Genomic DNA, 26,867 nt, shown 5'->3' on the forward strand with positions numbered 1-26,867 from the left:
TGGAAATATCCAGGCTTCTCCCCATAGCTCCCCCATAGCACTTCCACGTGCCAGCCCCCCTTAAAAAAAAATTCTGAGGTAATAAAAGGAAAGACAAACCTGGATGTTCACACAAGTTCTTGTGCTTGAGTATTTGTGGATCATGGCCAAAGAATTTTAGATTGAGGTGTTAATGACACTAGAGGAAAAATCTTCCTCATTCAAATGCCAATTTAATTAATAGTGCTAAAGCCTGCTCTAGGCCAAAAGTATCACTGATGAAATAGACAGAAACACACACCTGTCTTCTGAGCAGCCTGTGCCAGGAAGGTGAAAAGTTAAAAATCAGCTAATGGTGGAGGCAGTGAGGCCCACCTAACAATCTATAAAATGGTGGTGTCAAGAAATTACACAGTTGTCAAGTGCTAACTTGGTAACAGTAACACTAGTAAGTGTCTAATTACACCCTTTCCTGTGAAGTAACATAGCAATTAGCCAACAGATTCCATGGAAAAACAATGTTTTTTTCTGTAAATAAGCAATAAAGTTAAACTAGTGTGGTAACTATTATACGAAGCCAATAAAATTGGATTCTGGCACATGGGATGATTTGCGTATCAGCTGTAGAACACTTAGAAATGTGGCTTCCAGCAGCACTATGAAAATGTCAACCTACAGACTCATTTTTCATCTTCATATATAGTTACCATGTTCTATATCATGTTGAAGATAATTTCCCAAAGTTTCATTATCTGGCAGCAGGTTTTCAAAAGGGCATTTTACACATGAGTAAAACAGCCAGAGGGGACGCAGGTGGCGCTGTGGGTTAAAGCCTCAGCACCTAGGACTTGCTGATCGAAAGGTCGGCGGTTCGAATCCCTGCGGCGGGGTGCGCTCCCGCTGCTCGGTCCCAGCGCCTGCCAACCTAGCAGTTCGAAAGCACCTCTGGGTGCAAGTAGATAAATAGGGACCGCTTACTGGCGGGAAGGTAAACGGCGTTTCCATGTGCGGCTCTGGCTCGCCAGATGCAGCTTTGTCACGCTGGCCACGTGACCCGGAAGTGTCTCCGGACAGCGCTGGCCCCTGGCCTCTTGAGTGAGATGGGCGCACAACCCCAGAGTCTGTCAAGACTGGCCCGTACGGGCAGGGGTACCTTTACCTTTAAAACAGCCAGAAGCATGACATGAAAGGTGACTCAGAATTTCCCATTTTTCCTAAAGTTCAGACCTCTCTAAGAAAATAGAGAAGAGGTTAATAACTCTTTATTGTAGTGATACAATAACATTTCTCATTTGGTGAAATGACAAGAAATTTTATCTTAGGAACAAAATCAGGTGAGCTTAGGACAAAAAAACCTACATTAGTAGAGCATGCTACATTAGTCACAAAACTCCTCCCCTCAACAAAATGAAATGAAAAGTCTTTATGTTTTAACAATATTCTCTTCTTTGAGGTTCTTAGAATTAAGAAAATGTGGTGAGATATTAACTAAAATGTGTTTTACATGCAACATTTATTGGGATCAATGTAACAGCACAACGATGCAACTAATTTAGAATATGTTGTCATGTACAACATTTAAGCTAGTTTTTAAAAGTAACAGAAGAGACTACCCCACTTCCTTTTTAAGTGCTGAGTTTGAGCACACATGAGAGCTCCCTACAGAGAGCTTGTTGGCTCACCCAATTGTTTTCCTGAGTCCAGTGCTAAGAAGGATTGCCTGTTCTCCTGATAGAAGCTTACAAATGTCTCATTGGTCACTACAGAATTACCCTAAATCTTTCGGCTGCTTTCATGCCTTTATTCACAATAAATCAAGTGGACCACAATTGAAAGTGAAATTTCCAGTGCTAATTCAACTATCCAACTATCAATGCCTTTCAAGAGCCTTAGCAAGCCATCAGCCTCATCACCTAATTCTGCATGATCTGGAGTTGATCATATCAACTAAGGTTGCAGAATTAATTCTCGGTAGACATGCATTAGATTGTACTTTGAGCAAATCACAAAAGACAGCAAAAATGACCCACGTCAGAAGAACAAAAAGAATAGCACTGGTGACTTTCTTCTAACCTGGGGTTTCAAACAAATGGAAGCTAGAAGGCTAAATGAATATAACATTCCATTGATCATAGAAGGTACCGGTAACCAAGATGGTTCCACTCATACCCACCAGACCATCTTTCATTTCACACATCTTTTGCTCAGATACACCAGTAGTTGTGAGACTTTGGGGAGGGTGGGTTGCTGAAGAATATGAGCAAACTTTGATTTCAGCAGCCAATCCTTAATTGAACATGGTTGACAGCCAACTAGACATCATAATTTTTCTTGTTGTTACCTGGCAGGGTTCGTCTCCACTGGCACAATATTTCTCCACCTGTTTTGGAATGGTTCCCTAACACACTTCAGGATTTTATAACACAGCCACAAAGCTTAGTAGGTTCCCAAGACCACCTGGCTTTTCTTCCCAGACCCTCTGAAGGGAATGCAGAAAAGAAGAGGTAATGGGAAAGATCTGTTGTACAAACTACCTACCACTCACAATGTTGGATGCAATTCTCAGTGCAAAAAGCCATAATAGACAAGTTTAAAATTATTGCCTTACCAGGATCAAACTGCACTAATCTCGCTGTACTGTGTTTGAAGTCCAAGCCAACTCTTGCTGATACTTCTTGGACCTTAAAAATAACAACACACAATTAAGCAGCCTTCTTACCGAACAGATGAAATGTTCTTAATAGAACATTTAAAAAAAAAGTTTTAGGGACTCTTTTCTTACCTTTATTCCAACAAATGAGGGCTCTGCACTCTCTCCTGTTCGTTGAAGCTTAATAGGAAGAGACCCAATGTTTTCACAGACTCGATAGCATGTTTCTGCCAGTTCTATACGGGACCATTTTATTTCAAGACTGATGGTGAAACAGTATTAAAAGGTAAAGATTATATTGGAGCCACAATGATCTCTGTTGCTGTAATTAAAGGCACGGTAAAGAATAATGAATCCCATTTACTACTTGTAGAAATGTGTGTAGGAACTGACGTTAGCACTGAATGTTGGAAGAATAAAAAAGCTTTGCCGCCTCATAAAGCTACAGTATCTTCCCAGAGACATGGAATTACTGAAGCCAGCATGCATGTAGTCGTGCCCGTAACACTTACCTGCATTATACTGTTTCCTTAAACATTTTGGGAGAGCATGGCCCTCAAAATGTATTACTTCAGAGTTAGTCTAGACTCCAGAGCTTGAACTTATAGATTCAACATAAAATAGATTTGAATCTCTCTGTCACCCATAGAGTAAGCAATTAGAAAAACAAACATTCATACTCTTACTACTCCTTTACTGCATTAAACATGTGTATAAATGGATAGTCAAAAGTGTGTTATGGGATAACTTATCGACTTAAAGTGATTTGAAGAATATACCTGCGGCTCTAAATTGCTAGAACATAGTGCATTCTCAAGGGAAAAGCCATGGACATTTTCTCTATAGCAATCATATTTCTTAAAATGTATTCTAGTTTGTGCTGAGGATTGCTAAGGATTGTCAATAGTTCCCATCTTTCCTCCAAGCAGCTCAGTGTGGGGTACTCTGTTCTTTCCCAGCCCCACAAGCTATGAAAAGATGGACACTTCTTTCCAAACTCCAGACCTTCCTGCAAAGATATGAAGCATATACAACCTAAAAAAAAAAGTCCTTCTGAAAATTCAGCAGCGTTTCAGTTTGCATTTCTTTTAATATATACATCTTTGTATATAATGCCATCTAGTATACATATTTTTGCAAAGCAAATTTGCCCTTATACAATGAATTTTGCATGCTATTTTAACTAATATATGCATTTTAACCTATATTGCAAAATTCAGAGAAGTACAAACTTCAAAGACCATATTCCCTCATATGAATTTGCCCAGGCTCTGAGATCTTCCAGGGAGGCCCTTCTTTTGGTTCTGCAGCCCTCACAACATGGGAAAGGGTCTTATTGGTGGCTTCTCTCAGAATTTGGAACTCCCCGCCTAGACTGGCTCCCTCCAGGTTGTCCTCCTTTCAGCAAAAGACTTTCTTGTTCCAACAGGAACTGGCTGGTTTTACAAAAACAGCTGGTGCTGCGGTGTTTTCCTTGCAACAATCAGTGTGTGATCTTTTATATGCATATATATATTATAATTTTAATAATGTTTACTTTTTAATGGTTGCTTTTTAAACAATTGAGATTTATATCCTACTCATTGGCTCTTCAAAGCTGTTTATAAATTTTGCTTCATCTTACACCCTTCCCCCTGATTCCTTAGCCTTTGCTGTGGAGCATGATTCTCAGCAGCTCATTCCACCCTGTTAAAATACAACATACCGTACTTTTCCATCTATAAGATGCCCCATGTATAAGACACCCCTATTTTGGGGGACTCCAATTTAAGAAAATGGGGGGAGATGTATTTGTGTATAAGACACCCCCACATTTTTGACATTCTTTCTTCGGGCGGAAACCTAGTCTTATACATGGGGAAATATGGTATTCCTCTTATAACAAACAATAATTAAAATAAGGCAAACACCTTTACTTTTGGGTTTTGAACTACTGTTTGAAAACAAAGTCCCACGTGATGTCACCCCTTGGCAGCAGCTTGAAAGTCCCTGCCCCCCTGAGACTGCAGATCAGTTCTAATGTATCAGGAGAAAAAGCCGGTGCTGCTCTGTTTCCAGTGTGATTCTGCCAAAATGGTGCATTTCATTCATTTCATTTCACTCCAATTCATGAATGGCTTCCTATGAAATATAATAGGCTATCATAAAAACATCACCACCAACAAAAACATACTGAAGTGTGATCCAGATAGGCCTTTGAAATATGTATTCCTTCCTCCCCGCCCCCTCAACAAAATTTTGTTGACATTTTCTCGAAGTTACTGTAATTTTGCATGTTGTATGCTGCCTTGCTATATATTTTAGGAAAAGTGTGACCTGTAAATATTTAAATAATAAAACAATTTCGCCTATAAAAAATCATCAAATCAATTTCAGATACAGACTGAGTTTTTTAATATATATAAAAAAATCTCTGCTCAAAAGCCTGGTGGGAATAGGAAGATCTTCAATAGCTGCCGAAAAGACAACAGAGATGGCCACATTAAAGACAGAGTTCTTGACATTTTGGTATATGAAGAATGCCTTCTCCTGCAGAGCAGAGTGATCCATTGGAGATATAAGAAGTGGGATTGTATTTTAAGGACCTAAAACATCTTTTTAGGTGCGTGAGCTATTTCCTTCCTCCTAGGACCGTGGAGCTCTTTATTTATTTTCAGTATTTATGCATTCCTCTCTCTGAATTTCTTCCCATCATATATTCACCCACTGATATATGAATAAGTGCAGATTTAAGACGCCATGGTAATGGTTTACTTATTCTTTGAGACTTTAATAAATAACAACAGAGGCAAGCAACAAACAGCCTGAAAAGTTTGGCTTCCAGGCTTCATTTCATAATGCAAAGTGTGTTCTGTCCACATGATATACAGCTTCATAGTCATTTCTGAGTTGCTTTAGAAGCAGTAAAACTGTACCTTGCAAGGATTTAAAATCATTGTTCTGCAGCAATGATTTTTTGAGCAACAGAGAAGTTAAAATGTATTGGGTTGCAAATGGGAGGAGACTGGGATAAAGAGCGTGCCCAGACAGTATTTTCTAAGGCTCCTGGTTGCATATTGTACTGCAGAATTGTGAGTTTTTGAAATGCCCCTGGTAAAGATTGTTTTGCCCTCACTGCAGGGAGAACCGCTGTGACACAGACGACATATCCTCTGCTGGCCACTCCTTACCAACTGATTACAGTGGTACCTCGGGTTACAGACGCTTCAGGTTACAGACGCTTCAGGTTACAGACTCCGCTAACCCAGAAATAATACCTCAGGTTAAGAACTTTGCTTCAGGATGAGAATAGAATTTGTGCTCTGATGGCGCAGCAGTAGCAGGAGGCCCCATTAGCTAAACTGGTGCTTCAGGGTAAGAACAATTTCAGGTTAAGAACGGACCTCCGGAACGAATTAAGTTCGTAACCAGAGGTACCACTGTAGACAAAAAAAAGGCCTGTCCTGAACTGTAGCACTTATTGTGCTACATCTGCACTGCAGCAAAAAAATACATCCGAAAGTTGCAATTAATTAAAATTAATTCATCTAGACATTCTGATAGAGACAGCTCACACATTATGCTCCCCCTAATAAGAGGTATGATTGTCAAGGAGACTTGCATATGCTCCCACCTAGCACAGTCTCCAGCAGAGCATTGTAAGCAAATAGTATCATATGAGCAGGTGGAGGAAGCTCAGACTTGTTCCACTTTCCCACTCTGCTATTCCTTACTATAGTTAGGATTCTCAGACCCCTTCCTCCAGTTCTGGGTACTTCAGATAGGTGCCTCTCATAGCATTGTTAAGACCTGATATGCCAGGCTATATTTCCTCTCGAACCACTTAATCCATATTTAGCTTTTCCAAGGAAATTCCAATATTTGGGTAGGAGGGAGGGACTTTGCCAATGCCCTGTTTGCAGTATTCAAATGATGCATTTACGATATTATTTCCTTCACCAGTTCTACTACGTATAGGATTGGTGAACTTTGTTGTCGCTTCATGTCTGTAGTTTCTCACACTACTCCATGTCACACACACACACACCAGCCCAGGTAAAATAAATATGAGCAGTACTTTACTACAGTCTGGCCTCTTGCTGGAATAAGGAACAAAAGGGCACAAAACACTTTATAACACTTTTCATGTCACTTCCCTAGATTTATATTGAAATATGATCTGAATCCTATGGGGGGGACCACAAACCAAAGGCACTAAACCTTCTCAATGGAGCAGACCACAGAATCAACCAGTTCCTTTTAGTACAATGCTAATATTCAGAGTTGTATGTACCTTGAACCATTTTTCCATGCAAGCTATGAAGTGTCCATCTTTTCATAACTTGTGGGGAAGGGGAAAGAACAGAATACACCACATGAGCTGCTTGTAGGAAAGATGGGATATAAAAGGAGTAAGTAAGTAAACATTTTCTTATTAAGCACATTCATACTTACATTTCTGGAACTATTGTGTTCCCTGCTCTGTCTGAAGCTTCAAATTCAAAGGTATCTGAAGTTACCTCAGTGGTAGGATTTAAGATGTACCGAATATTATGCTGGTTTAAGTCATGTTGTGTAAAAGAGTTTTGCAGAAGACGGCCTGTTGTAGAGTAAAAGAGAGAGTGTGTGCAACAGCATAAAGTAAATATATATTTTTCTATACAGGATGTTCAACAGTAACTTTAATTTTTTGCCTTCACATTACAATATTCAGTTATAGCTCCAAACCCTTTGAAACTCAAATTATTTTAAAGCTGTCTAACCTTATTCCAGATAATTATTTCCATCATGTTAAAAATGACAGCTGAGACAAGGCAACTTTTCAAACAAACGTTTTAAGACAGTGTTTCAGAGGCTTCAGAGGCTGGCAAATGTTAATTACTTTATTAGATAACCAGTGAGTCACATAATTGCCATGCTTGTTGGAAACAAAATAAACTCTAATGCATTTAACTTAAATGTAAATGGCCCTCTAATTCATATGTGAATTATGTTTTTATACAACAATAATAGGTTGAATTTCACAGGTGAGGTCCGTAAAATTGCCAATTCAAACCATTTTTCCTCACATAATAAAGCCTGAACACATGTAAAGCGTGCACACAAATCTTTACTAACCCAGTCCAGAAGAGAAATAGAGTGAGATAATTTCTTTCTTTCTTTAAACTCTCATTGTGCCTGAACCTGCCTCACCAGAACTGGCAGGAAACAGATGCCACTGAAGAGGGAGATGGACAATCTGTGACCCTTCAAAAGGTGTTGGGATTACAGCTCTTATCATCACTAACTATGATGGCTGGATTTGGAGTCCAACAATATGTGGAGGGCTACAAGTCCCCCCATATCCTTGACATGGTAACAATTTTGCTTACTTTAATACGTGCAACCTTTCCACCTCTGCAAAGGCTGATTATGCACATGATTAAAACACATGAAGGGCAAGCATGCAATCCATACATCATGTGGTCCTTTCCACATTACATCTATGGCATTAATACTGGTGATTTGTGCTCATAATGTCACAGAATCCGTTCTTCATGTGCACAAATGGAAAGAGAAGCACACAAAACCAGTAGTCAAGAAATAGCCCTGGGTCATGAAAGAATTGGCATAGTTTACTATTTCGTTCTCCTACTAAAATTGATCTATATAACAGTGTGAGGAGCAAGTGGCTCTCTTGGGTAGCAGATAAGGCATTGGGTGGAATCCTTTAAGTCTAACATCAGGTGGGTGGGTGTGATGTGGTACATCACCTCCCCCACAGAAGTGTGTGATAATATGGCACCCTATTAGAGGGATCTAGTTGGCGGTCTCTATCCCAAAGCCATGGCGTGTGGCAGATGGGCCATAGAGCTTCCTTCAGCACCTTTGGAGCCATAGAGCTTCCTTCAGCCATCCATGTAGACCTGAGTCTTGCTGGGGTCCCTCTGAACCTAGGCTTGACCCTGTCACATGTCAGCCTTCCACCACAAGGCTGAGAGGGATATATACCCAATGCCTAAGTCAGGCATAGGCAAACTCAGACCAGTGGTCAGGGATGATGGGAGTTGTAGTCCCAAAACACCTGGAGGACCAAGTTTGCCTATGCCTGGCCTAAGCCAAAATCAACCTACATCTGGAAACAAAGTTGTGGCCTAATCCCAGAACGCTGTCCTGTCCTTTTTGTTCACCTTCATAGGTCCAGCCCCTAAATCAGAGTTTAAAGAAATAAAATACCTGTTCCAGAATTTTCAAGATGTCCAAAGAAAGGATGTCTCCGAACACTGAAGACGAGTTCCTCATCTCTGCTATTGGCATCTGTGACTTTCAAGTTGTGAACAGTGATCGGTACTGCAAACCTCCCGTCTTTCAGGTTTTGTATAGTGGTTGGGCTTGCCTTTACAATGAGTTTTGGAACCATTTTATCTTGACATTCTACCTGTTAAGAGAACACATTTGGAATAAAATTAAGGTGAAAAGGAGAAATTGCATTGTTTGTTAATTCTAAAGCTGTGGCCAATGGCCTAGGGGGAATCTGGAGAGCCAGAGGATTCCCACCTCCTGATCTATACAATATATTCAACTTGAATATTATACATGAAACATGAAATTGCATTTTGCTCCACTTAATAATTAAGTTAGTTGCATGAAAATACAGACACCCTTGCCGTTGTCTGCTACAATACATTGTCTGCTACGTTTCCGAGCACAATTCAAAGTGTTGGTGCTGACCTCTAAAGCCCTAAACAGCCTTGGTCCTGTATACCTGAAGGAGCGTCTCCACCCCCATTGTTCTGCCCGGACACTGAGGTCCAGCGCCGAGGGCCTTCTGGTGGTTCCCTCACTGTGAGAAGCCAAGTTACAAGGAACCAGGCAGAGGGCCTTCTTGGTAGTGGCACCTGCCCTGTGGAACACCCTCCCACCAGATGTCAAAGAGAACAACAACTACCAGACTTTTAGAAGACATCTGAAGGCAGCCCTGTTTAGGGAAGCTTTTAATGTTCGACAGACTACTGTATTTTAATATTTTGTTGGAAGCCGCCCAGAGTGGCTGGGGAAACCCAGCCAGATGGGCAGGGTATAAATAAATATATTATTATTAGTATTACTACAGTTGGAAAAACACAAAAACCAGCATGACATACCAGACACAACAGTAGGTTCCCAGTACTCCCTCCATTTCCCACTTTTATTTTTAATAGCTGTAAGAATTCTGGGATTTCAAATGAGCTATTATTTATGTACTGGGACACTGAGGAATGGCTTCAAAGGGCATCTGGATTCTGATGCATTGGCAAAATAAATCATCTAGTGATAAAATGCAAAAATTAAGTACAGATTGTATAGATTTGATGTGGTTATTCTGAAAAGAAGGAACAGCATCTTAAAAATGGTGGACAGGTGCTAAAAGAGAAAAGTAGGGATTAATGTTTGGGAATGACTGGAAAGCAGGAGAAATTACAGAAAGATTTCACAGGGCACAGTACTGTAACTCCTGGTGGTGATGTTTTGGGGGAAACCAGAAACAGGGAAGTGGGTTACAGCCAGAGGCTGAATTAAGATGGATCGCTAGATTTGTTGACTGGGGGAAAGGATGCAAGGGCTGGGATAAGTTGCAAAAGGGACATGGAATAGAAAGCACAAGCTTTTTCAGCTTAAAAACAGCCATCCAAGTATGCCATCCCCCCACAGCTTGGGTCATGCTCCTTCAAGCATTCAGCTGACTGGCAGTTTCAACCTGAAATTAGACCAGAGAAGGGGAATGACGGCATTTCAGTCCACTGTGGTGATGTGTGGTCCCCAAAGAAGGAACAACCCTACTTTCCCTGTTGACATCATTGTAATTCGGCCAAGTGTTGAGTTTTATACCACTGAGATGCTCATCTATCCAAACTTTTTTCACCTGTTCTGATAATTCGCCATCCTCTGGGAGATACACCTTCATGCCACTGTCCAACCAATTAGTTGCTTGACTGACTGCATTCTGCAGTCCTTAAGTGATGCTTCCCTATCTGACATCTTATGACAACTGATTAGTAAACTAGGCCATGAGATTTAAGAAACATGCTATTTAGGAGCTACTTCCCATTAACTCCTTGTGTTCCAAAACCTGCAATTCTCCCTAAAACTGCACCATGAGTTATAACAATAAGAGATTAAGGTAGGTTTTGAATTTATAAGGTAACCTATAACTTGAAGGCTACACACTTACTTTGGAGTAAGTTCCATTGAACTCAGTGGTGTTTACTACAAAGTAATAAAAGAAAAAGCACAGGATCGGGGTGTACACATTGCAGCTGTTCACAGTAAAGAGAAACCCCCCCACTCCATGTTTTAACATATAAAAGCATATTTTAAAATGCAAGTGTCTCCCAAGACTGTTCAATAAACCATGACAAAACTGGGTTACTCAAAAATGCACCCTTAAAACAGGAACAGCAAGCCACAAAAAGCAAAGACCTAAATAGACTGAACCTGATCACCCTGTGAGGTTTTGGAGGGTTTGACCATAGTTAAGAGCAGCAAGGGATCAGTTAAATGTCATTTAGAATTTCACTGCATTTGGTCAGGAACATGTTCTCACATGAGAGCTGGTCAAACCAATCTTTCCGAAACACTGATTTCTGAACTTTTGCCAGGTGTCTCTCTCTGGTGGCCACTGAGGCTGATTTACCAGACATGTTAAGCTTCTCAGTCTTGAATAAGCAGTTAAATGTGTACCCAATGTCAAGCAGCAGGTTTAAAGGCACAGAGCTAAATTTCACAGGTAAACAGCAACACTTTGATGTTTAATCTATGGAAATCAGTGGGTCTTGGGACCAAATCATGCAACCAGTTTAGAGGCTTGTTTTGAATGTTCCTGTCCATCTCTGACCACCCCGTGGATCTGGATTTTGATGATTATAACAGTAATACTCCCAAAAGGTTATTTGTGGTTTGATTAACCAGACACAAAAGACAGCTCCTATACCTTTAACAGCTGCACGGAAGATGGAATTCTGGCACATATCTTATGAGGAAGAGGAAACCAAACCTGCTCCCTCTTCCCCCATTCTGTGCAGTTATTATGAACCCTTTCTCCTTTGTACTTTGGCTCACATTGTTGAGCTTACATGGCCATTTCCATCCAAGGTCATGCCCTCCTAGCTATAGGCACAGTTAGAATAGAATGGCTCAGATTGAGACTTCCCATGAGATGAACTCGAATCACAGGACACTCCAACTGGAGGAAGAAAAGGGAGGTTACGATAGCTGATTTCTCCTTCCCTGCACCCCTGAAAATTTGTTCTGGAGGGTTGGGGGACACTACATAACAGTGTGGGAGGCAATGCTTGTGTTTGCTAGAGTAAAAAAAAATTGTGAAAATTGGCTCTCTCCCTCTTCCTCCAGTGGGAGCTTTTGTTGACTCTCAAACCTTCCATGAACAATGGCTAGTTTCTATCTCCACTGTTGGAGGCTGTATGCCTTTGAACGCCTCCCAGGTGCTCAGGTCCTTCTTTTGGACTTACTATTGGCATTTATTTTGTTGGCCGCTGTGAGAACAGATGCTGAACAAGAAGGGTTGTTGGCCTGATTCCGAAGACTCTTATTATGTTTATGGATAGAAGATACATTCTGGACCCAAGTCAACAGTTTGGGCACAATTCCCACCATAATGTTTGATATGATAAATTCATGAACCTTCCCCTCTCAGGTGGTAAAATACTGTCTTGCCTCATGTGAGTGTATTTACCATGTTTAGAAAAAAAGAAGAAATATATTTAATTTCCATACACACCTGTATTGTAAATTCTGTGGAGGTGTCTGTCAGCTGTCCATTAACCAAAAATCCATGGTTGACTTTGTCCGTAGCTATAAATGAGAATTTATCAATGTGCCCACCTCCTCTATTATGCTTGTAGTACACCTTTGCGTTATCCACATCCAGCTGTGTAAACTGGCCAGGGTAGATGAAAGTTTCCCCCATGTATAAATGTCCGTATTGTGGATACTGTGTGATGATATAGGTGAGGTTTTTCACTGGACTGTCTACATCTGTAAGCTGAAGAATATCGGAAGTTAAAAAACCTATACTCCCTTCCACAATATGGAGTCCTTTGTTTGTGAGCAGTGTAGGCGGAATCTGGTCGTTGTGCTCAATATTCAATTCTAGGAGGCCTTTTTTCTCCATATGACCATTACTGATGGTAAAACTATTTCAGAAAAAAAGAGAAGAGAGGAAGATTATTTATTTATTAAAAGATGGTTCCGTTGTTACACATGGCATTAGACAGAGTTGAATGGCAGTGCCCTGTTCCTGGTTTCAGGACACCCTTGGGCATGATGCTCTCAGTTGACTCAGCTATCTGTGTGCTCATTCATTTGCTTTGCTCTCTGGGCCAACTTGTACGACTTCATAGAAGGGGAGGACAAAACGTTACTTGTCCTTTCCTTTTCTCCTCCCAATAGTTACTCCTTGGAGCAGGTAGGGGAATGGGCAGTAACAACAAAGAATCAAGGTCAAGGGGTCTTGGGGACTGGTGGTAGGGAAGAGGAAGGTCAGGTGGCTCTGAGGATTCTTGGTAAATGGACCTTGGCAGGTGCCCAGTTATGCCAACTTCCAATGACTTTGAGAAGCTTGCAGTCTAGAACTGAATGAAAAGAAGAGGAAGTAAAAACAGCCCAGCCAAATTGCTTATGTTGTCAGCTCCTGAAGGGACAATCAGTCAGCCTGTGAGATCTCTGCTGTTCTATATTTTGAAATTTGTGTTTAATATTTTAAAATTGTAAACTGCCTGTGGTCCCTTGACAGAAGGTCAGCATATAAATCTGTTAGATAAATAAATGGATTGAGTCAGAAGCCAGGGGAGGGGAGGCAGCAAAGCTATGAATGAATGAAGTTGCATGTTTACTTCTTTCAACTGAAACCAAAGGCCTAAGAGAACCATTGTCTCTCATCCATGGCCTGTAGGCTTGAGGGGGGTTAGGCCTAACCAAAGTGGCTTGGAGCTCTTCAGTTCACTTGCCTCTCTTGGTGTTGGCAGCAGTGTCAAAAAGGTAGAGCAATGCTGCTATTATGGATGAAAGGAGGAAGGCAACAAAAGTAAAGACTGGTGTGTGTCATGGGACTGTTTCAAGCAACCTGCTGTGTAGAGCTCCATTCTTGCAATAGATCAAATGTTTATGAACGTTCCACAACAGCACAGTAAATGTTCAGTGTCAATGGATTCACCACCAAAAAATCCCTTAGTGCCTATAAGTTTCAATACTGCTCTTTATATAACTACAGGAAAGCTACAGAATTTGCAGTTAATAGTTTCTATTAAATAGTTTCTATTTTTGCATCCTTCAAACAGCTTTGGAAACTGGTCAATAAGTTTGTGAAACACAATGTAGGAAGCAACATTATCCCAAGGGTCAGGTTCACTATTCTGTCTACCTCAGTGCAGTCCTTTCTGACTGGCACAGGCTCTACAAGGTTTCAGACAGGATCCTCTACCTGGAGATGACCAGGATCCAACCTCAGTTCTTCTGCATGCAGATCATGTGTTCTGGTTCCAAGTCACACCCCTTTCCACTGAACTGTAATTCAGGATGTTCCCAGTTCAAGTCTTCCTTCTACCATAAACTCATTAGGCAGCCATAGCTGGGAACCACAATCTCTCAGCCACATCTCACCATCAGCAAGAAGGGAATTGTGATCTACCTAAGAGGGTTGTTGCAATTATTGTTCTGCCAATAAGCAAGGAATGATTTGAATCTTCTAAGGCTGTAATCCTATACCTGCCTATTTGGGAGTAAATTCCATTGACCTCAATAGAGCTTTTCCCCTGAGTAGACAGGATGTTACTATCAAACTCTAAATGCTACTTGTTATCCATTATTTATATACAGCACCCAAACACAGAACTGTGCCCCACAGGACGATGATTTAATATAGGTTCTTGGCATTTAGTCAGTAGATATTCTCATTTTGTTCTGTTGCCCTCAGTATACGTTTCACTTGCCTAGTCTTCAGAAACACCATTTAAGTTTTCTCACTATGTTCTTTTCAACAAATAACCAAGAATTTATTCAGACACAAAGCTTGGGAGATGTCATATCTTCAGGCACACTGGTTAATTTCCTTATAGTTGCTTTCAGGTTTCTCTGTATGTCACTATCTGCTGCTTCTCTGGATACTTCTCACACATTAGCGCTAATTAAGAGAAATGTTGTCTGCTATCAGTGCTACTTTAGTACACACACACACATACACACACACACACACACACACACACACACACACACCATCATTTCCAGGGGCTACTGTAAGAAAATAAAGTGAGCTGATAGTGTAGTGTAGTGTAGTGTTCTACAATTACAGCTTCTGACTGCTGTGTGGTGCAAATAAATATTCACCTGAGCCAGTGAAGAACCTGGAGTTTCCTCCGGTTCTATTATTGTTAGCAAAAAAAAAAAAAAAAAGGCTAACAAACAGCACAATCCTAACCATGCCTACTCAGAAGTTATACCTATTGAATTCAATGGGGCTTTCTCCCAAGTAAGTAAAGGTTCACAGGAATACCAGACTCAAAAGCTTGACTGCCTGTAGCTACAGTCCTCTTTTACCTGAAGAAAAAAAAAATCCCTAGTAATCTAGGTTACATATTTTTCAGTTCACTTTAAGTTATCTCTTTCTTTCACCCTTTAGCCAAATAGACTCCCAATCCTGCTCTACTCTTCATAATAACTGGGTCCTATTCTTATATTGTTCCTCTTCTTCAAACAAGCTGTCATTTTTAAAATGCATGCTGTCACTGTCTGTCATGCCACCAATTAAAAAGACACACACACCCCACCCAGAAAAAAAAATTCCAGGGTGTGTGTGAAGCATGGCAGTGCACCCATTCACCCCGCCCAGGATGCAGGGCTGACTATATCCATGACCTGCTTCGAGATATGAGGGGCTCACTATTTTAAAAAAGACCAGAAGGCTTAGACTTCTAGCTACTGTACCTTCTCGCAATAAGACCGCTTAGCAACTTCAATAAATAAGCGGTATATTTAAACAAACAAATAAAAATAGAACTTTTTCTAAATCAAAAGTTGTTGCGCACAAATGTCCATGTTTGTAAAATCAAGGAACATCCTTGAGTGGAGTTGGCACATTGTCATTATGCTTTGATGAACTTTTATGTGCATTGGTTCTCAGGCAACTGATTTGAGAGCTGCACCCCACCCCTAGTCTATAACTGTAGAAATCCAAATTATGCTCTCAAAATAAATCACTCATCCCAGTACCCCCATATTATATCCAACTAATTCTACTTGCCCCTTCTTTGCTCCCATACATCATTATGGTACGCCATATACATCATGTTCATATCCCATAATCTTTCGGTCATTTGTTGTCTGTCTGTCTGTCTGTCTGTCTGTTGTCTGTCTGTCGAGTCCCTATCCCACTCCTGCCAATAGGCTGAGCTCTTATACAGTCACAGAATGTTTGTGACTATTATACTGAACGAAACAGAAGGTAATGGAATACTGATTTAGATTAAAAGCCAGTGCCCAAAAAGGGGCGGAGGAAGGGGTGTGTGGTGGAGGTGGGCCACCCTGGGTGTCACCACTGAGGGGGTGACAAAATGTCGGGTGGTACTCACCGCAGGGCCTGCAGTGCACTGAGCCACATGTCTCTCCTGGGAGTGATGTGGTGGCTTGGGCACCTGCAGGCTCTGTGCTGCCCCAAACAGTCCACCTACCGCCTCCTGCTCAGCTGTAGGGTGGGTGAGTGGGAGGAGGCAGGCAGACTCCTTGGAGGCCCCATGGAGCATCGTGCCCCAGCACACCCCTGTGCCCAAAGATGCACACATCTAGATACCCAGTTTCGCTTCTGCTCTTCAGTCTAAGCAACAAATTCTGACAATTCCACAGTACAGTGGTACCTCGGGTTACATACGCTTCAGGTTACATACACTTCAGCTTACAGACTCCGCTAACCCAGAAATAGTGCTTCAGGTTAAGAACTTCGCTTCAGGATGAGAACAGAAATCGTGCTCCGGCGGCGCGGCGGCAGCAGGAGGCCTCATTAGCTAAAGTGGTGCTTCGGGTTAAGCACAGTTTCAGATTAAGAACAGACCCCCGGAACGAATTAAGTGCTTAACCCGAGGTACCACTGTATATGAATACCTTAAAGAAACAAACATTCAGAGCAGTCCAGGGTTCAGTTCTGCAAGCCCAATATGCCCTGGTCTATGCTCTTGGGTGTGGGGAATGATACCTTCCTTTCAACAGAGGAGCCAATCCATTTATCACAGGGACAGGGACAGACAAGTAAGTAAGATCTGCTACCTATGCTGAAATGAATAGGGCAACTTCAAGTGAGCCCTGGAGCTCATACAGCATCAGTAAGAATTCACTGTACTGCGGCAATAAGAGTTTCTTTATTATGGGGCGCGCATGTGCGTGCACACGAAACTAGAGATATCTAACTGCAGCACTAAATATTCTCTGGAAATTTTTAAGCAGCTTTGTATTGAAAGGGAGCTTGAACCACGGCGTTTTCTTTTCCTTTTTTTAAAAAAAAGAAAGAAATAGGCAGTGCTCCAGTCTCCAACTGCTACTCTTCATGTTTTTAATCACATCTGCTACATAGATGTGGCTATGAATAATTAACGATGCCTCCAACATTACACTCATAGATTACGGTGGAGGAAGCGACTGGTGCACCGTCTCGAACAGCATAAGCCATTTAGGAAACTGTTATCCACTTTCCCTTTATATTTGCCGTGCAATCACTTACTGCTTAAAAGGGTAAATCTTTCATAGCTTTAATTAAAGCATTTAATATAATTTACACTGATGCTCTATGTGCTCAAGGTCTGTCAAAATTGATGCTTTAATAACATGTCATTCCCTTTCTCTCTCTCTCTCTCTTTTTCCCCTCCCCCTCTCTACTCTCCCGACTGGCCTGAAATCTGTTAAAATTACCACTAATCTAATTGGGAACAAAGTTGTCAAATGCACGCAGCTCTGACAGTTTGTCTTTCTGCAAACTGCCAACAGATTGCAAGTTACGCATGTGTTGCGCAGATGGGTAAGTTAAAAGGAACACACCAAAAAAAAAAAAAAAGCAATTTATTAAATCACCTGGAACCAGCAGCTCCATTCCAAAAATAGTGAGAATGAAATATAGCAGGAGCTACGAGAGTTGGCACTGGAATATGCCAGAAGGTACCAGTTACAAAACAAGATAAACATTTTGAGAAGCCTCAGCTGCGTAGCAGAATAATGAGGAGTTATTTAACCTGATCAGGATTACCAGCAGAAATTAATTTAGAGTGCACATTTTTTAATATATATAAAAATTAAAAATAAAAGGATATTTTAATCCCTCTCCTTTTAACCCTTTGTAGGCACTGGAAAGATGTTTCTATATCCACCCCCACAGTGACCTCCCTGTGTACCTGGTTAAATCATCCAATGCAGAGCACTGGAAGGACCATACAGATGGTGTCCTCTCCTACAAATACTTAGCACGTAATCTCTTTCATGTGCTCAACCTCCATTTCAGGAGAGGATATTGGATCCAGTTACATGGTTGAGAGCTGACAACATTATGGCAGCAGCTTGCTTCCAAGCTACCAAGAGAGAGCAATTGGGAATTCATTTATTTTTTAATCTTAAAATGGGAGAGAGCGTAAGTTTTACGCTGAACAGATGTGTAGACAAAATGAAATCTCCCATTATCTGAACCTCAATTATCCAAATCTCACAACTGTCTGAATTCCATGGGTGTCCTTCCGCATCATCCAATGTCAATGAAACCTGCACTTTCTGAACAGGCAGAAGGACATCTGAATAAAAGAGGCCATCAAGATAGGGCTTGTTTTGTGTCAGAGGTGGAGCTCAGCCTCAGGAATGGTTTTCAGCAGAAGGAATGAGTCTTGGAATATACAATAAGAAGACTGGCTGAGATTGTCTTCAGAATCCTTTTCTTTTCCCACTGCATCCCCCCCCCCAATCCAGTTAACATTAAGCTGTAAAATTCACAGTGCAAGTGGGGTGGTGCGAGTATGGGCACCTCTCTTTTGAAATACCAAGAGCCAAAATCAGATGTGATGTGGAGAGTAGATTGGGTCTACTAAGCACAAGAGGGATAGTGTCCATCACTCACACCATTTCTGCATTCCAAAGGTCAACCAAGGCTTTCATTGTAGATATGAGAGGGAAATCCCCAAGAGTCATCAGAGGAGCATTTGGATCTGTCTGTCTCTGGAGACGGGCAATTCTAATAATAAATCTAATACGTTCTAATAAATAAATTCTAATAAATCTAATACATTCCAAATTTGTGCAAAGGCAAAAGTCCCATGAATGAACCCTAGTTCAACACCCTCATCCTCAGTGTCACAGCTCCATTCAGAAACTCACACTTCATATCTGTGTAGGCCATCAGTATTATATCCAAGTAAATGAAATTGCACTGTATCCTAAAATACAGGGGTTTCCTCGCCCAATTGCTTTGGAAGCTCCCGGAAGATTAAAAATGAATTCTATTGAATAAAATAAATATCAGCCGCTATTTCTCCATTGGATCCAGAGTTGACCTCAGCGGGCCATATCTAGACATGATGGTGGTCGAGCTCAGTCTCAATCAAGTCACATTACTTATCACCTATAAGGCCGAAAATGCCAAGAAAGCACCTGTAGGCACACCTGTTACCCACAAAGGTCTCCTCCCATCTCTCCCCACTCACTGAAATTAGACTTGAATTGTTTTCCACCTCAACAGTCACTCACCTGGGCCTCTTTGCCTACAGGTTTCTCAAACACATGTTAGAGAGCAAAAGTTAAAGCAGGAGTTGAGATTAACTCAGTGCCAGCATGAATTCAGATGTCGACTACAATCTAAATTTTCTTTGAAGTCTAATTTCAGTGAGTGGGGAGACATGGTCCTGTATGGAACAGGGCAATAAGTAACCATAGGCCCCTCCAGATTGGTTGTGGTGAGTGGGTTGCTAGTGTATTCTGCAATATGCCAGTGACACAATATTTGTGCATTAGTGCAGCATCATAACTAGCTGCTCGGGTGGACAGTGTACAAAAAATTCTGCTTTATTAGCTGTTTAGACAGTATCTTAAAAAGCAGAGACATCACCTTGCCAACAAAGGTCCGTATAGTTAAAGCTATGGTTTTCCCACAAGTGATGTATGGAAGTGAGAGCTGGACCATAAAGAAAGCTGATCGCCAAAGAATTGATACTTCTGAATTATGGTGCTGGAGGAGACTCTTGAGAGTCCCATGGACTGCAAGAAGATCAAACCTATCCATTCTGAAGGAAATCAGCCCTGAGTGCTCACTGGAAGGACAGATCGTGAAGCTGAGTCTCCAATACTTTGGCCACCTCATGAGACTAGAAGGCTCCCTGGAAAAGACCCTGATGTTGGGAAAGATTGAGGGCACAAGGAGAAGGGGACGGCAGAAGACAAGATGGTTGGACAGTGTTCTCGAAGTTACCAGCATGAGTTTGACCAAACTGTGGGAGGCAGTGGAAGACAGGAGTGCCTGCCGTGCTCTGGTCCATGGGGTCACGAAGAGTCAGACACGACTAAATGACTAAACAGCAACAACAGCTGTTTTGTGGTGGTTCCTCAAGGATACCACATTACTGCCACCTGAAGCACTCACACACCAAAGAGGGACAACCCAGCCCAGAACATTTGTGGTCTAAAAAGTTACAGGATCTCAGTAGAAAGTTACAGGGCATGCACTGACTGGAAAACAAGCACAACTTTTGCAGATGGGAGGGGGAGCACTGAAAACAGGATTGCATATACAGTGGTACCTCAGGTTAAGTACTTAATTCGTTCTGGGGGTCTGTTCTTAATCTGAAATTGTTCTTAACCTGAAGCACCACTTTAGCTAATGGGGCCTCCCACTGCCACTGCGCCGTCGGAGCACGATTTCTGTTCTCAACCTGAAGCAAAATTCTTAACCTGAAGCACTATTTCTGGGTTAGCGGAATCTGTAACCTGAAGCGTATGTAACCTGAAGCGTATGTAACCCGAGGTACCACTGTAATCACCCTGATACCATCATGAGCACAAAATCATTATGACTGCACAATGCTCACACCTGCCCCACAAGGCAACCTTGATGATAGTGGCAAGTTTAGGGACAGGGAAAGAGTGGAAAGATAAGTTGGTAAGCAGGAAAGAAATGGGGTGAAGAGCTGAGGGAGGGAGGGAGGGAGGGAGGGGGAGGGAGAGAGAGAGAGAGAGAGAGAGAGAGAGAGAGAGAGAGAGAGATATCAGAGGAGAACTTCCCTAAGAGTTTAGGAAGAGTACCTGCACCCTTTTAATCCACAAACCAGGATTAGCCAGCACACTAATGAAGCTGACCCACCCCACCGCACACACACATAGCACAGAGAGAGAAGGTTTAATGAGGAAGGGAGAAAAGAAGAAAATATTTTCCACATACCAAAAACGCAAAAGAAAAAAATGGCCATGCTTTAGGGCCTGTGATTTATTTAATGATGGTCTTAACCTCACTTAGAAAAAGACCGTTTACATGATTTACGGATTGCTTCTTCCCCTTGTTAATTTAACTCATTTCTTAGGAAATTATACACACTTAATCACTGCAAGAATAAAATTAGTTAGAGTGCCCATTTAGTAGCAAAGGGAGTATAAATAATTTTCAATTTTAAACTGGGAAGAAACAAGTTAAGGGGACCAGCACCATTTTTATTTTTAGAAAAGCAGCAACAGGAGACAGTGATTGAAAAGGAGGGGGAGGAAGCGATGGGGAGAGAGTAAAACACCTTTCCTGCCTCTTGTTTCCTAAATTGTCCCAGGCAGCTTTCCACATCCACAGGGTTTCAGCTGCAAGCTTTCAGCAAGGCAGGGAAAGAGTTAAGCACCCCAACTCTTCACCCCACCCCCGCTTCCCTGCTCTCTGTCATCATCTTCCAAAACTGCTTTTCTAACAAAAAAAAAATGGTGTCGGGACCCTAATATTCATGTTTACATATAATTTATGCTTAGCGACTATGTATGTGAAAAAGAGCAAAATACCTAGAAGAGGATGATACCCAAGTGAGCTATAAATTAAGTCCTTATCCTGTTCCTGATTTAAGCAATATGGGTGCTTCTTTCCTACAGGAGGATGGTATTAATGAGCTTCTAATCCATTAAACTTGCCACATCTGTTGGGAAATTCAGCAGAAAAGGAAGATGAAATCTATTTTCTGCCATACTTGGTATAAAGAGAGAGAGAGAGAGAGAGAGAGAGAGAGAGAGAGAGAGAGATTCTGCTGTATTCCCCCCCCCCCCAAATCTTCTGCCCACTCGAGGTATATAAAACCATTACATTTAAGTACCATAATAGCCAACATATGCTTTTCTTTAGTAACGACACCACCATCTGGATTAACTTCTACCAATGATTTCAGACAGTATTGTGGATTCCCCCCACCCCACCCGCTAACTGGAAAAAAAGAAAAACCCTACCCCAGATAGCAACTACAGTTTCAGATGGAGCATAACAGTAACAGAATTAGCAGTCTCTCTTTGCTGCCCCCCCCCCCCCGGATACCTGTGGCAGCTGAGTGGCTGGGAGGGGCACTGCAACGTATGGATCTGAATTCATATGCTAATTCATTAAAAAGTCAATACGAAAATCTTGCAATGCCATGTGTGCGCATCTTCCACTACCCTTGACTGGGGGCCTTAAAACATTGCAGTTAATAAATGGCTGGTATGTGCTGCTGAACTTAGGAGAGGACATATCACACTTTCTGCATTTTCATGCCAGGCATTTCAGCATTGTAATATGGTCACCGAGAGCCGTGCAGAAGTTATGTTAACATTTAGCCCCCTGAAATATGTTTCCCCATGTTTTAAAACCAGGTTTTGCGAGCGGAGAGCGCAGGGAGAAGAGAAGATAATTGGGGAGGCCTTCTCACCTGAATGAGTCCTTACTAGCCTCGTGGCTATTGTCGTGAACGTAGCAAACCTTCTGGGCCACGACATCCAACTGGCTGTAGCGGGAAATGGGCACGCCGGGATAATTGATGTACTCAATCTGACCATGCACAGGTGGCACAGAAATGGCATACAGCAGCTTCCCGGGTTTGCCAGTGCCATCTGTTGCCATAAGAACATCTGTCGTCAAGGTCACCCTGTCACCCTCTGTTAAAGTTACAGGTTTGGTGAATAGAACAATGTCACCTAAAATAAAAGGGAGGGGGGAGAGGGAGCAGGGAGAGAAAGAGAAAAGCATCAGGCATGGGGGGGGAGAGAGAGATATTAAAGGATGTGTGTGGGTGTTTGCGGAGGGAGGGGGTGGCTCAGCCCTTCACTATTCCATAGGGGGAACTGGATTGGAGGGGGGGAGGCAGTGAAATCAGCTCACAGAGAAACAGACATTAAGAGAAGTGGTTAAGAGCAACACAGCGATGAAGCTTTTTGCGGGGATTAACAAAAGAGACTTTGGCCAAACCAGGCTGGGAAAGGATTCCTTTGGTGCCTGTAAAGATCTCTGTGACAAATAAGAACTAAAAGCTATTGAAGAAAACCTTTATCTTCATTTGTGCGGCATGAGACTTGCATGAGTAAAGGAAGGGATTTCAGAACGTACCTTCCTCCTTAGGAATTCTGTGTTTAGGGAAGAATGTACATAAGCACTCATGGGGGCACGCTCAGCAATGCACATGAGTACATAAAGCTGGGGGGGAGGTTAACATACAGGTACAGGCACAATTTGGCCACACATTCTCCCCTTCATGAAGAATTATTATTACAAACTGTCTCTTCACACACAAATGGGTCACTTTCAACAAAGAACAATTAAGTTAATAGGCCCACATGGGCTGATGGACAAAATGCCCTAATGTGCTAAGCACAGCATGGCACTTTAAGCTGATGGGGTTATGTGATGCTGTAACCTTGCCAAGGGTGATTTTCCTGCTACTGGATTTGTTACAGTCCTTAAAGTCCCCAAAGTGCATGAAAAATTGGCAGACATAACACTGGTTAAGAGATTCAAAGGGGACCACAGACACATGTACTTCCTTCTCCTCCACCACCCTTTTCTCTGGCACCAATTTCTGCCTCCTCTCAAACCAGGGTTTAACATTATTGATGCACCAGAGGTGGCAATTGGGCCTAGCAAATCCTCAGAAGGGCTCTCATCTTATCAACTTGGCTGGACAGTGGTAGGCAGGATTTTTGTTTTACATGTCTACTGAATTCGCAGATAAAGTGGAGATTGGTGTGGGTGGGTGTCAAACTTTTACAATAAATATGGAGAATGGCACTCAGGGCTGTCCCTACCATTAGGCAGAATGAGGGAGCTGCCTTGGGAGAGGGAAGCCAAGGGGCAGCAGCAGTCCCCTTGCAATATCCCCTGAGTTCTTTAAGCTTACTTGCGCTGCACCTCTTAAACTAGCTTGCTGCAGTGGGTACAGTGGGAAATGTTGCTCTGTTGCCAATGTTAAAATAAAATTCAGCTGCCAGTACTTTCAGATTCTGTATGTGGCATGGGGGGAAGATGCCATCTTTTCCTTTTGCCTCAGGCAGCAAAATGTCTTGAGATCACCCGAATAGCATTGAACCTCCTTCTCTCACACCTTCGGTCCTCTCAGGTGGTTGCAGCAGCCACTTGTCTCCATTCTCAGTATCAGAGCCAGGTAAAGAAGAGACAAGTGCTCAAGGCAGTGGCCTGAAGAGGAAAGGCTCAGGAGGTTGGGAGGGGACTGGAAGGGAAAACTTCAGCATCCCTTTCTCACATGCTCGTTGCATTCTAAAAGAAAGACTTGTCCAGCCTCCCACTTTATAGGTAAAAGACAAGGACACATGAAATATGCCCCTGTCAAGTTTGGATCTGAAAGAAATTAGTTTTAAAGTGGTTTGCAAATCCTGGCTAAGATCCAAACCAGACTTTAAAGTAAATAGCAGGAGGGCCAAATCCAGATTTAATGTATGTATGTATTTATGTGATTTATAAATTGCATCACATGAAACACTCCAAAGCAATTAGCAAAGAAACCCCATCAATATAAAGCAATTTAAAATCTAATATAGATATAGACAGAGATAAGATACCCAGGTTAAAGGCTTGCTGAAAAAGGAAGTTCTTCAATAGGTGACCAAAAGACAATAGATTCTTTTGGAAGGAAAGGCAGAATATTAATTTAATGAATCAAAAAATAAGTAAGATTTAACAGGAAGGAGTTTCAGAGGGTAGGTGCAACCACAGTAAAAGTCCAACTCCTGCATCCTATGGAACTGATCCAAATGAGATGGTATCTGCAGAAGACCCTCTTCCTTCAGTGATTGGTTGGCTATATAATGGTTGATACAATCTTTTCAGTATCCTGACCCCAAGCTGTATAGGCTCCTGATAGGGAAGTAGGAAGCCTTTAGCCCCTTTGCCCCTTGCTGTGTTCCCAATCAGGATCAGACCCCATTGCACCTGCTATTTGTGCTTGCGGAGACCCAGATTGAAGGGGAAAAGGGGTTAAAACACTCTTCCATGCCCACCAGCATCTCAATCTGGACAGTTCTTTATGGATTTCACGAATACTGTCTTCCCTAGTTTGGCCCTAATAGATAATCTAGGCTCGATTAGCACTGCTGCATAAGCAACACTATGCCATGATAACTTAAGAGAAGGGAGAATTACTACCAGAGAGGAGGGGAGAGGAGGCACTTGTGCATGAGTGCAGAGCCCAGTCCCCCTTTCTTACTTATGATCTCCCTCTGTGCTTATGTTATATGCCAAAGGGCAGCCAAACAAGTATAAGCAGTCCACGTTTGGATCGCTGGCCCACTAGGATCAGGAGTTGAAATGGTTTGCATTGAAACACCATTTCCAACTACGAATAAGTGTACCTAGGATGGCAAACAAGAGTATTTTTTTTTAATGAAAGTGTTTTTTTTAAAAAAAAAATTAGAACACAAAAGGCTGGGTGAGAAAGCACAGTAGCAAAAATGGATGATGGCCAATAGCTTACAGATCGGAAAAAACCATTTGTACATCAACTTACAAAAGTATACGAAGAAAAACGTTCTGAAATTTTCATTTTTTAAAAACTATATTGGTATCTTTGAGGCTGATTTGGAGCTGATGAGCCTAAAGTCAGTCAGTCATCTTTGTATTTTTCACCATTTAATTAGTTTGCATTACTTTTTTCAGCATAAAGCAAGTGGCTTTAGAATGCTCTGGCCCTGGCAAAACAAAAACAAAACAACTATTTTCTTTTTCACTTTTGTTCTTCCGCAACCTTTTGTTGCAGTCTCCAACAGTTTCCCCAAAACTGTGGTGGTGAAAAGATCAAACCTTCTGCACCATCTTGGTAAACAGTGTAAGCCTGATGATAGACTGCTCCATCTATAACCTCAGTATCAGGTCAGTTTCCTAACAGACTTGTCCCATGGTTCTAGCTAGGGCTAATGTGAAAGGCTCTTGTGGGGTGAGGGAAGAGAGATATACATCTCTGAAGCTTTACATTACATAGTGTGCCAAAGATAATGAGAAAGAAACATACTAGCAGCCATCTCTGCAACTGCATCACTCCAGTTGTCTTGACTCCCTGTGCTATCAATAGGGTATGGTTAGCTCTGGCTTACAATGCTTAATGAGAATTCAGTGGGACAACTTCAGAATGAATTGCACTCCTTGATTCCTATTACATTTGACACAAAGCACCATAAAAAAAGACCTAACGGCAAGAAAAATTAGATTAATAGTGAAATGCAAATGTTTGCAATCTTAAATCCTCTGTTTGCAGGAAGATTCCTAGATTTAAGTTTGCATTTCCTTTATTTGACTCTGTGCTAGGTAGAGCTGGGCTTGTCATATTTATAACTTTATATTTCGAACTTGATTGGCATGTGAGATCCAGATTTAATTTTACAGTGATCCCACTGCCTGCCATTCTGCTCCTTCCTGCCCCTCCTAAGGCTGCCATACCTCCTTCCTTGCCTGCCTGCCTGCCTGCCCGCCCACCCACCCACCCACTTTCAGTGGCTGTGGGGCAGGTGCTTCCAGCTTCACTCTGGGAAAGGAGGTCTTCTTGGGAGTGACGCACCGTTTTGTGTGTGAGTTTGCCCAGAGAGCACCTGGGCTGCTGTGCAGTGCTTATAAACTACAGTGGTACCTCTAGATTCAAACAGGATCCGTTCCGGAGCCCTGTTCGCATCTAGAGGTAAACATAACCAGCGACGGCACGTCTGCGCATGCACGCGTCGCTTTTCACCGCTTCTGCGCATGCGCACGACGTCATTTTGAGCATCTGTGCATGCGCAAGCG

At 42.0% G+C, this 26,867-nt stretch overlaps 1 protein-coding gene across 3 annotated transcripts in view; it reads right to left on the bottom strand.

Moving 5' to 3' along the window:
• Positions 1-26,867, bottom strand: part of LOC310846366 (FRAS1-related extracellular matrix protein 1-like) — a 115,605-nt gene that overhangs the window by 21,918 nt on the left and 66,820 nt on the right. For all 3 annotated transcript variants that reach the window (XM_083742732.1, XM_083742733.1, XM_083742734.1), the window contains 6 exons: positions 22,519-22,783; positions 12,366-12,780; positions 8,825-9,026; positions 7,064-7,208; positions 2,762-2,891; positions 2,588-2,660 (listed from right to left, as the gene is read on the bottom strand). In XM_083742732.1, the coding sequence (XP_083598858.1) occupies positions 2,588-2,660; positions 2,762-2,891; positions 7,064-7,208; positions 8,825-9,026; positions 12,366-12,780; positions 22,519-22,783 (1,230 nt within the window). The remainder of the gene's footprint in view (positions 1-2,587; positions 2,661-2,761; positions 2,892-7,063; positions 7,209-8,824; positions 9,027-12,365; positions 12,781-22,518; positions 22,784-26,867) is intronic.

Source organism: Podarcis gaigeae (assembly GCF_964106915.1).
Source record: "Podarcis gaigeae genome assembly, chromosome: 6".
In the NCBI taxonomy this organism is placed as follows: Eukaryota; Metazoa; Chordata; class Lepidosauria; order Squamata; family Lacertidae; genus Podarcis; species Podarcis gaigeae.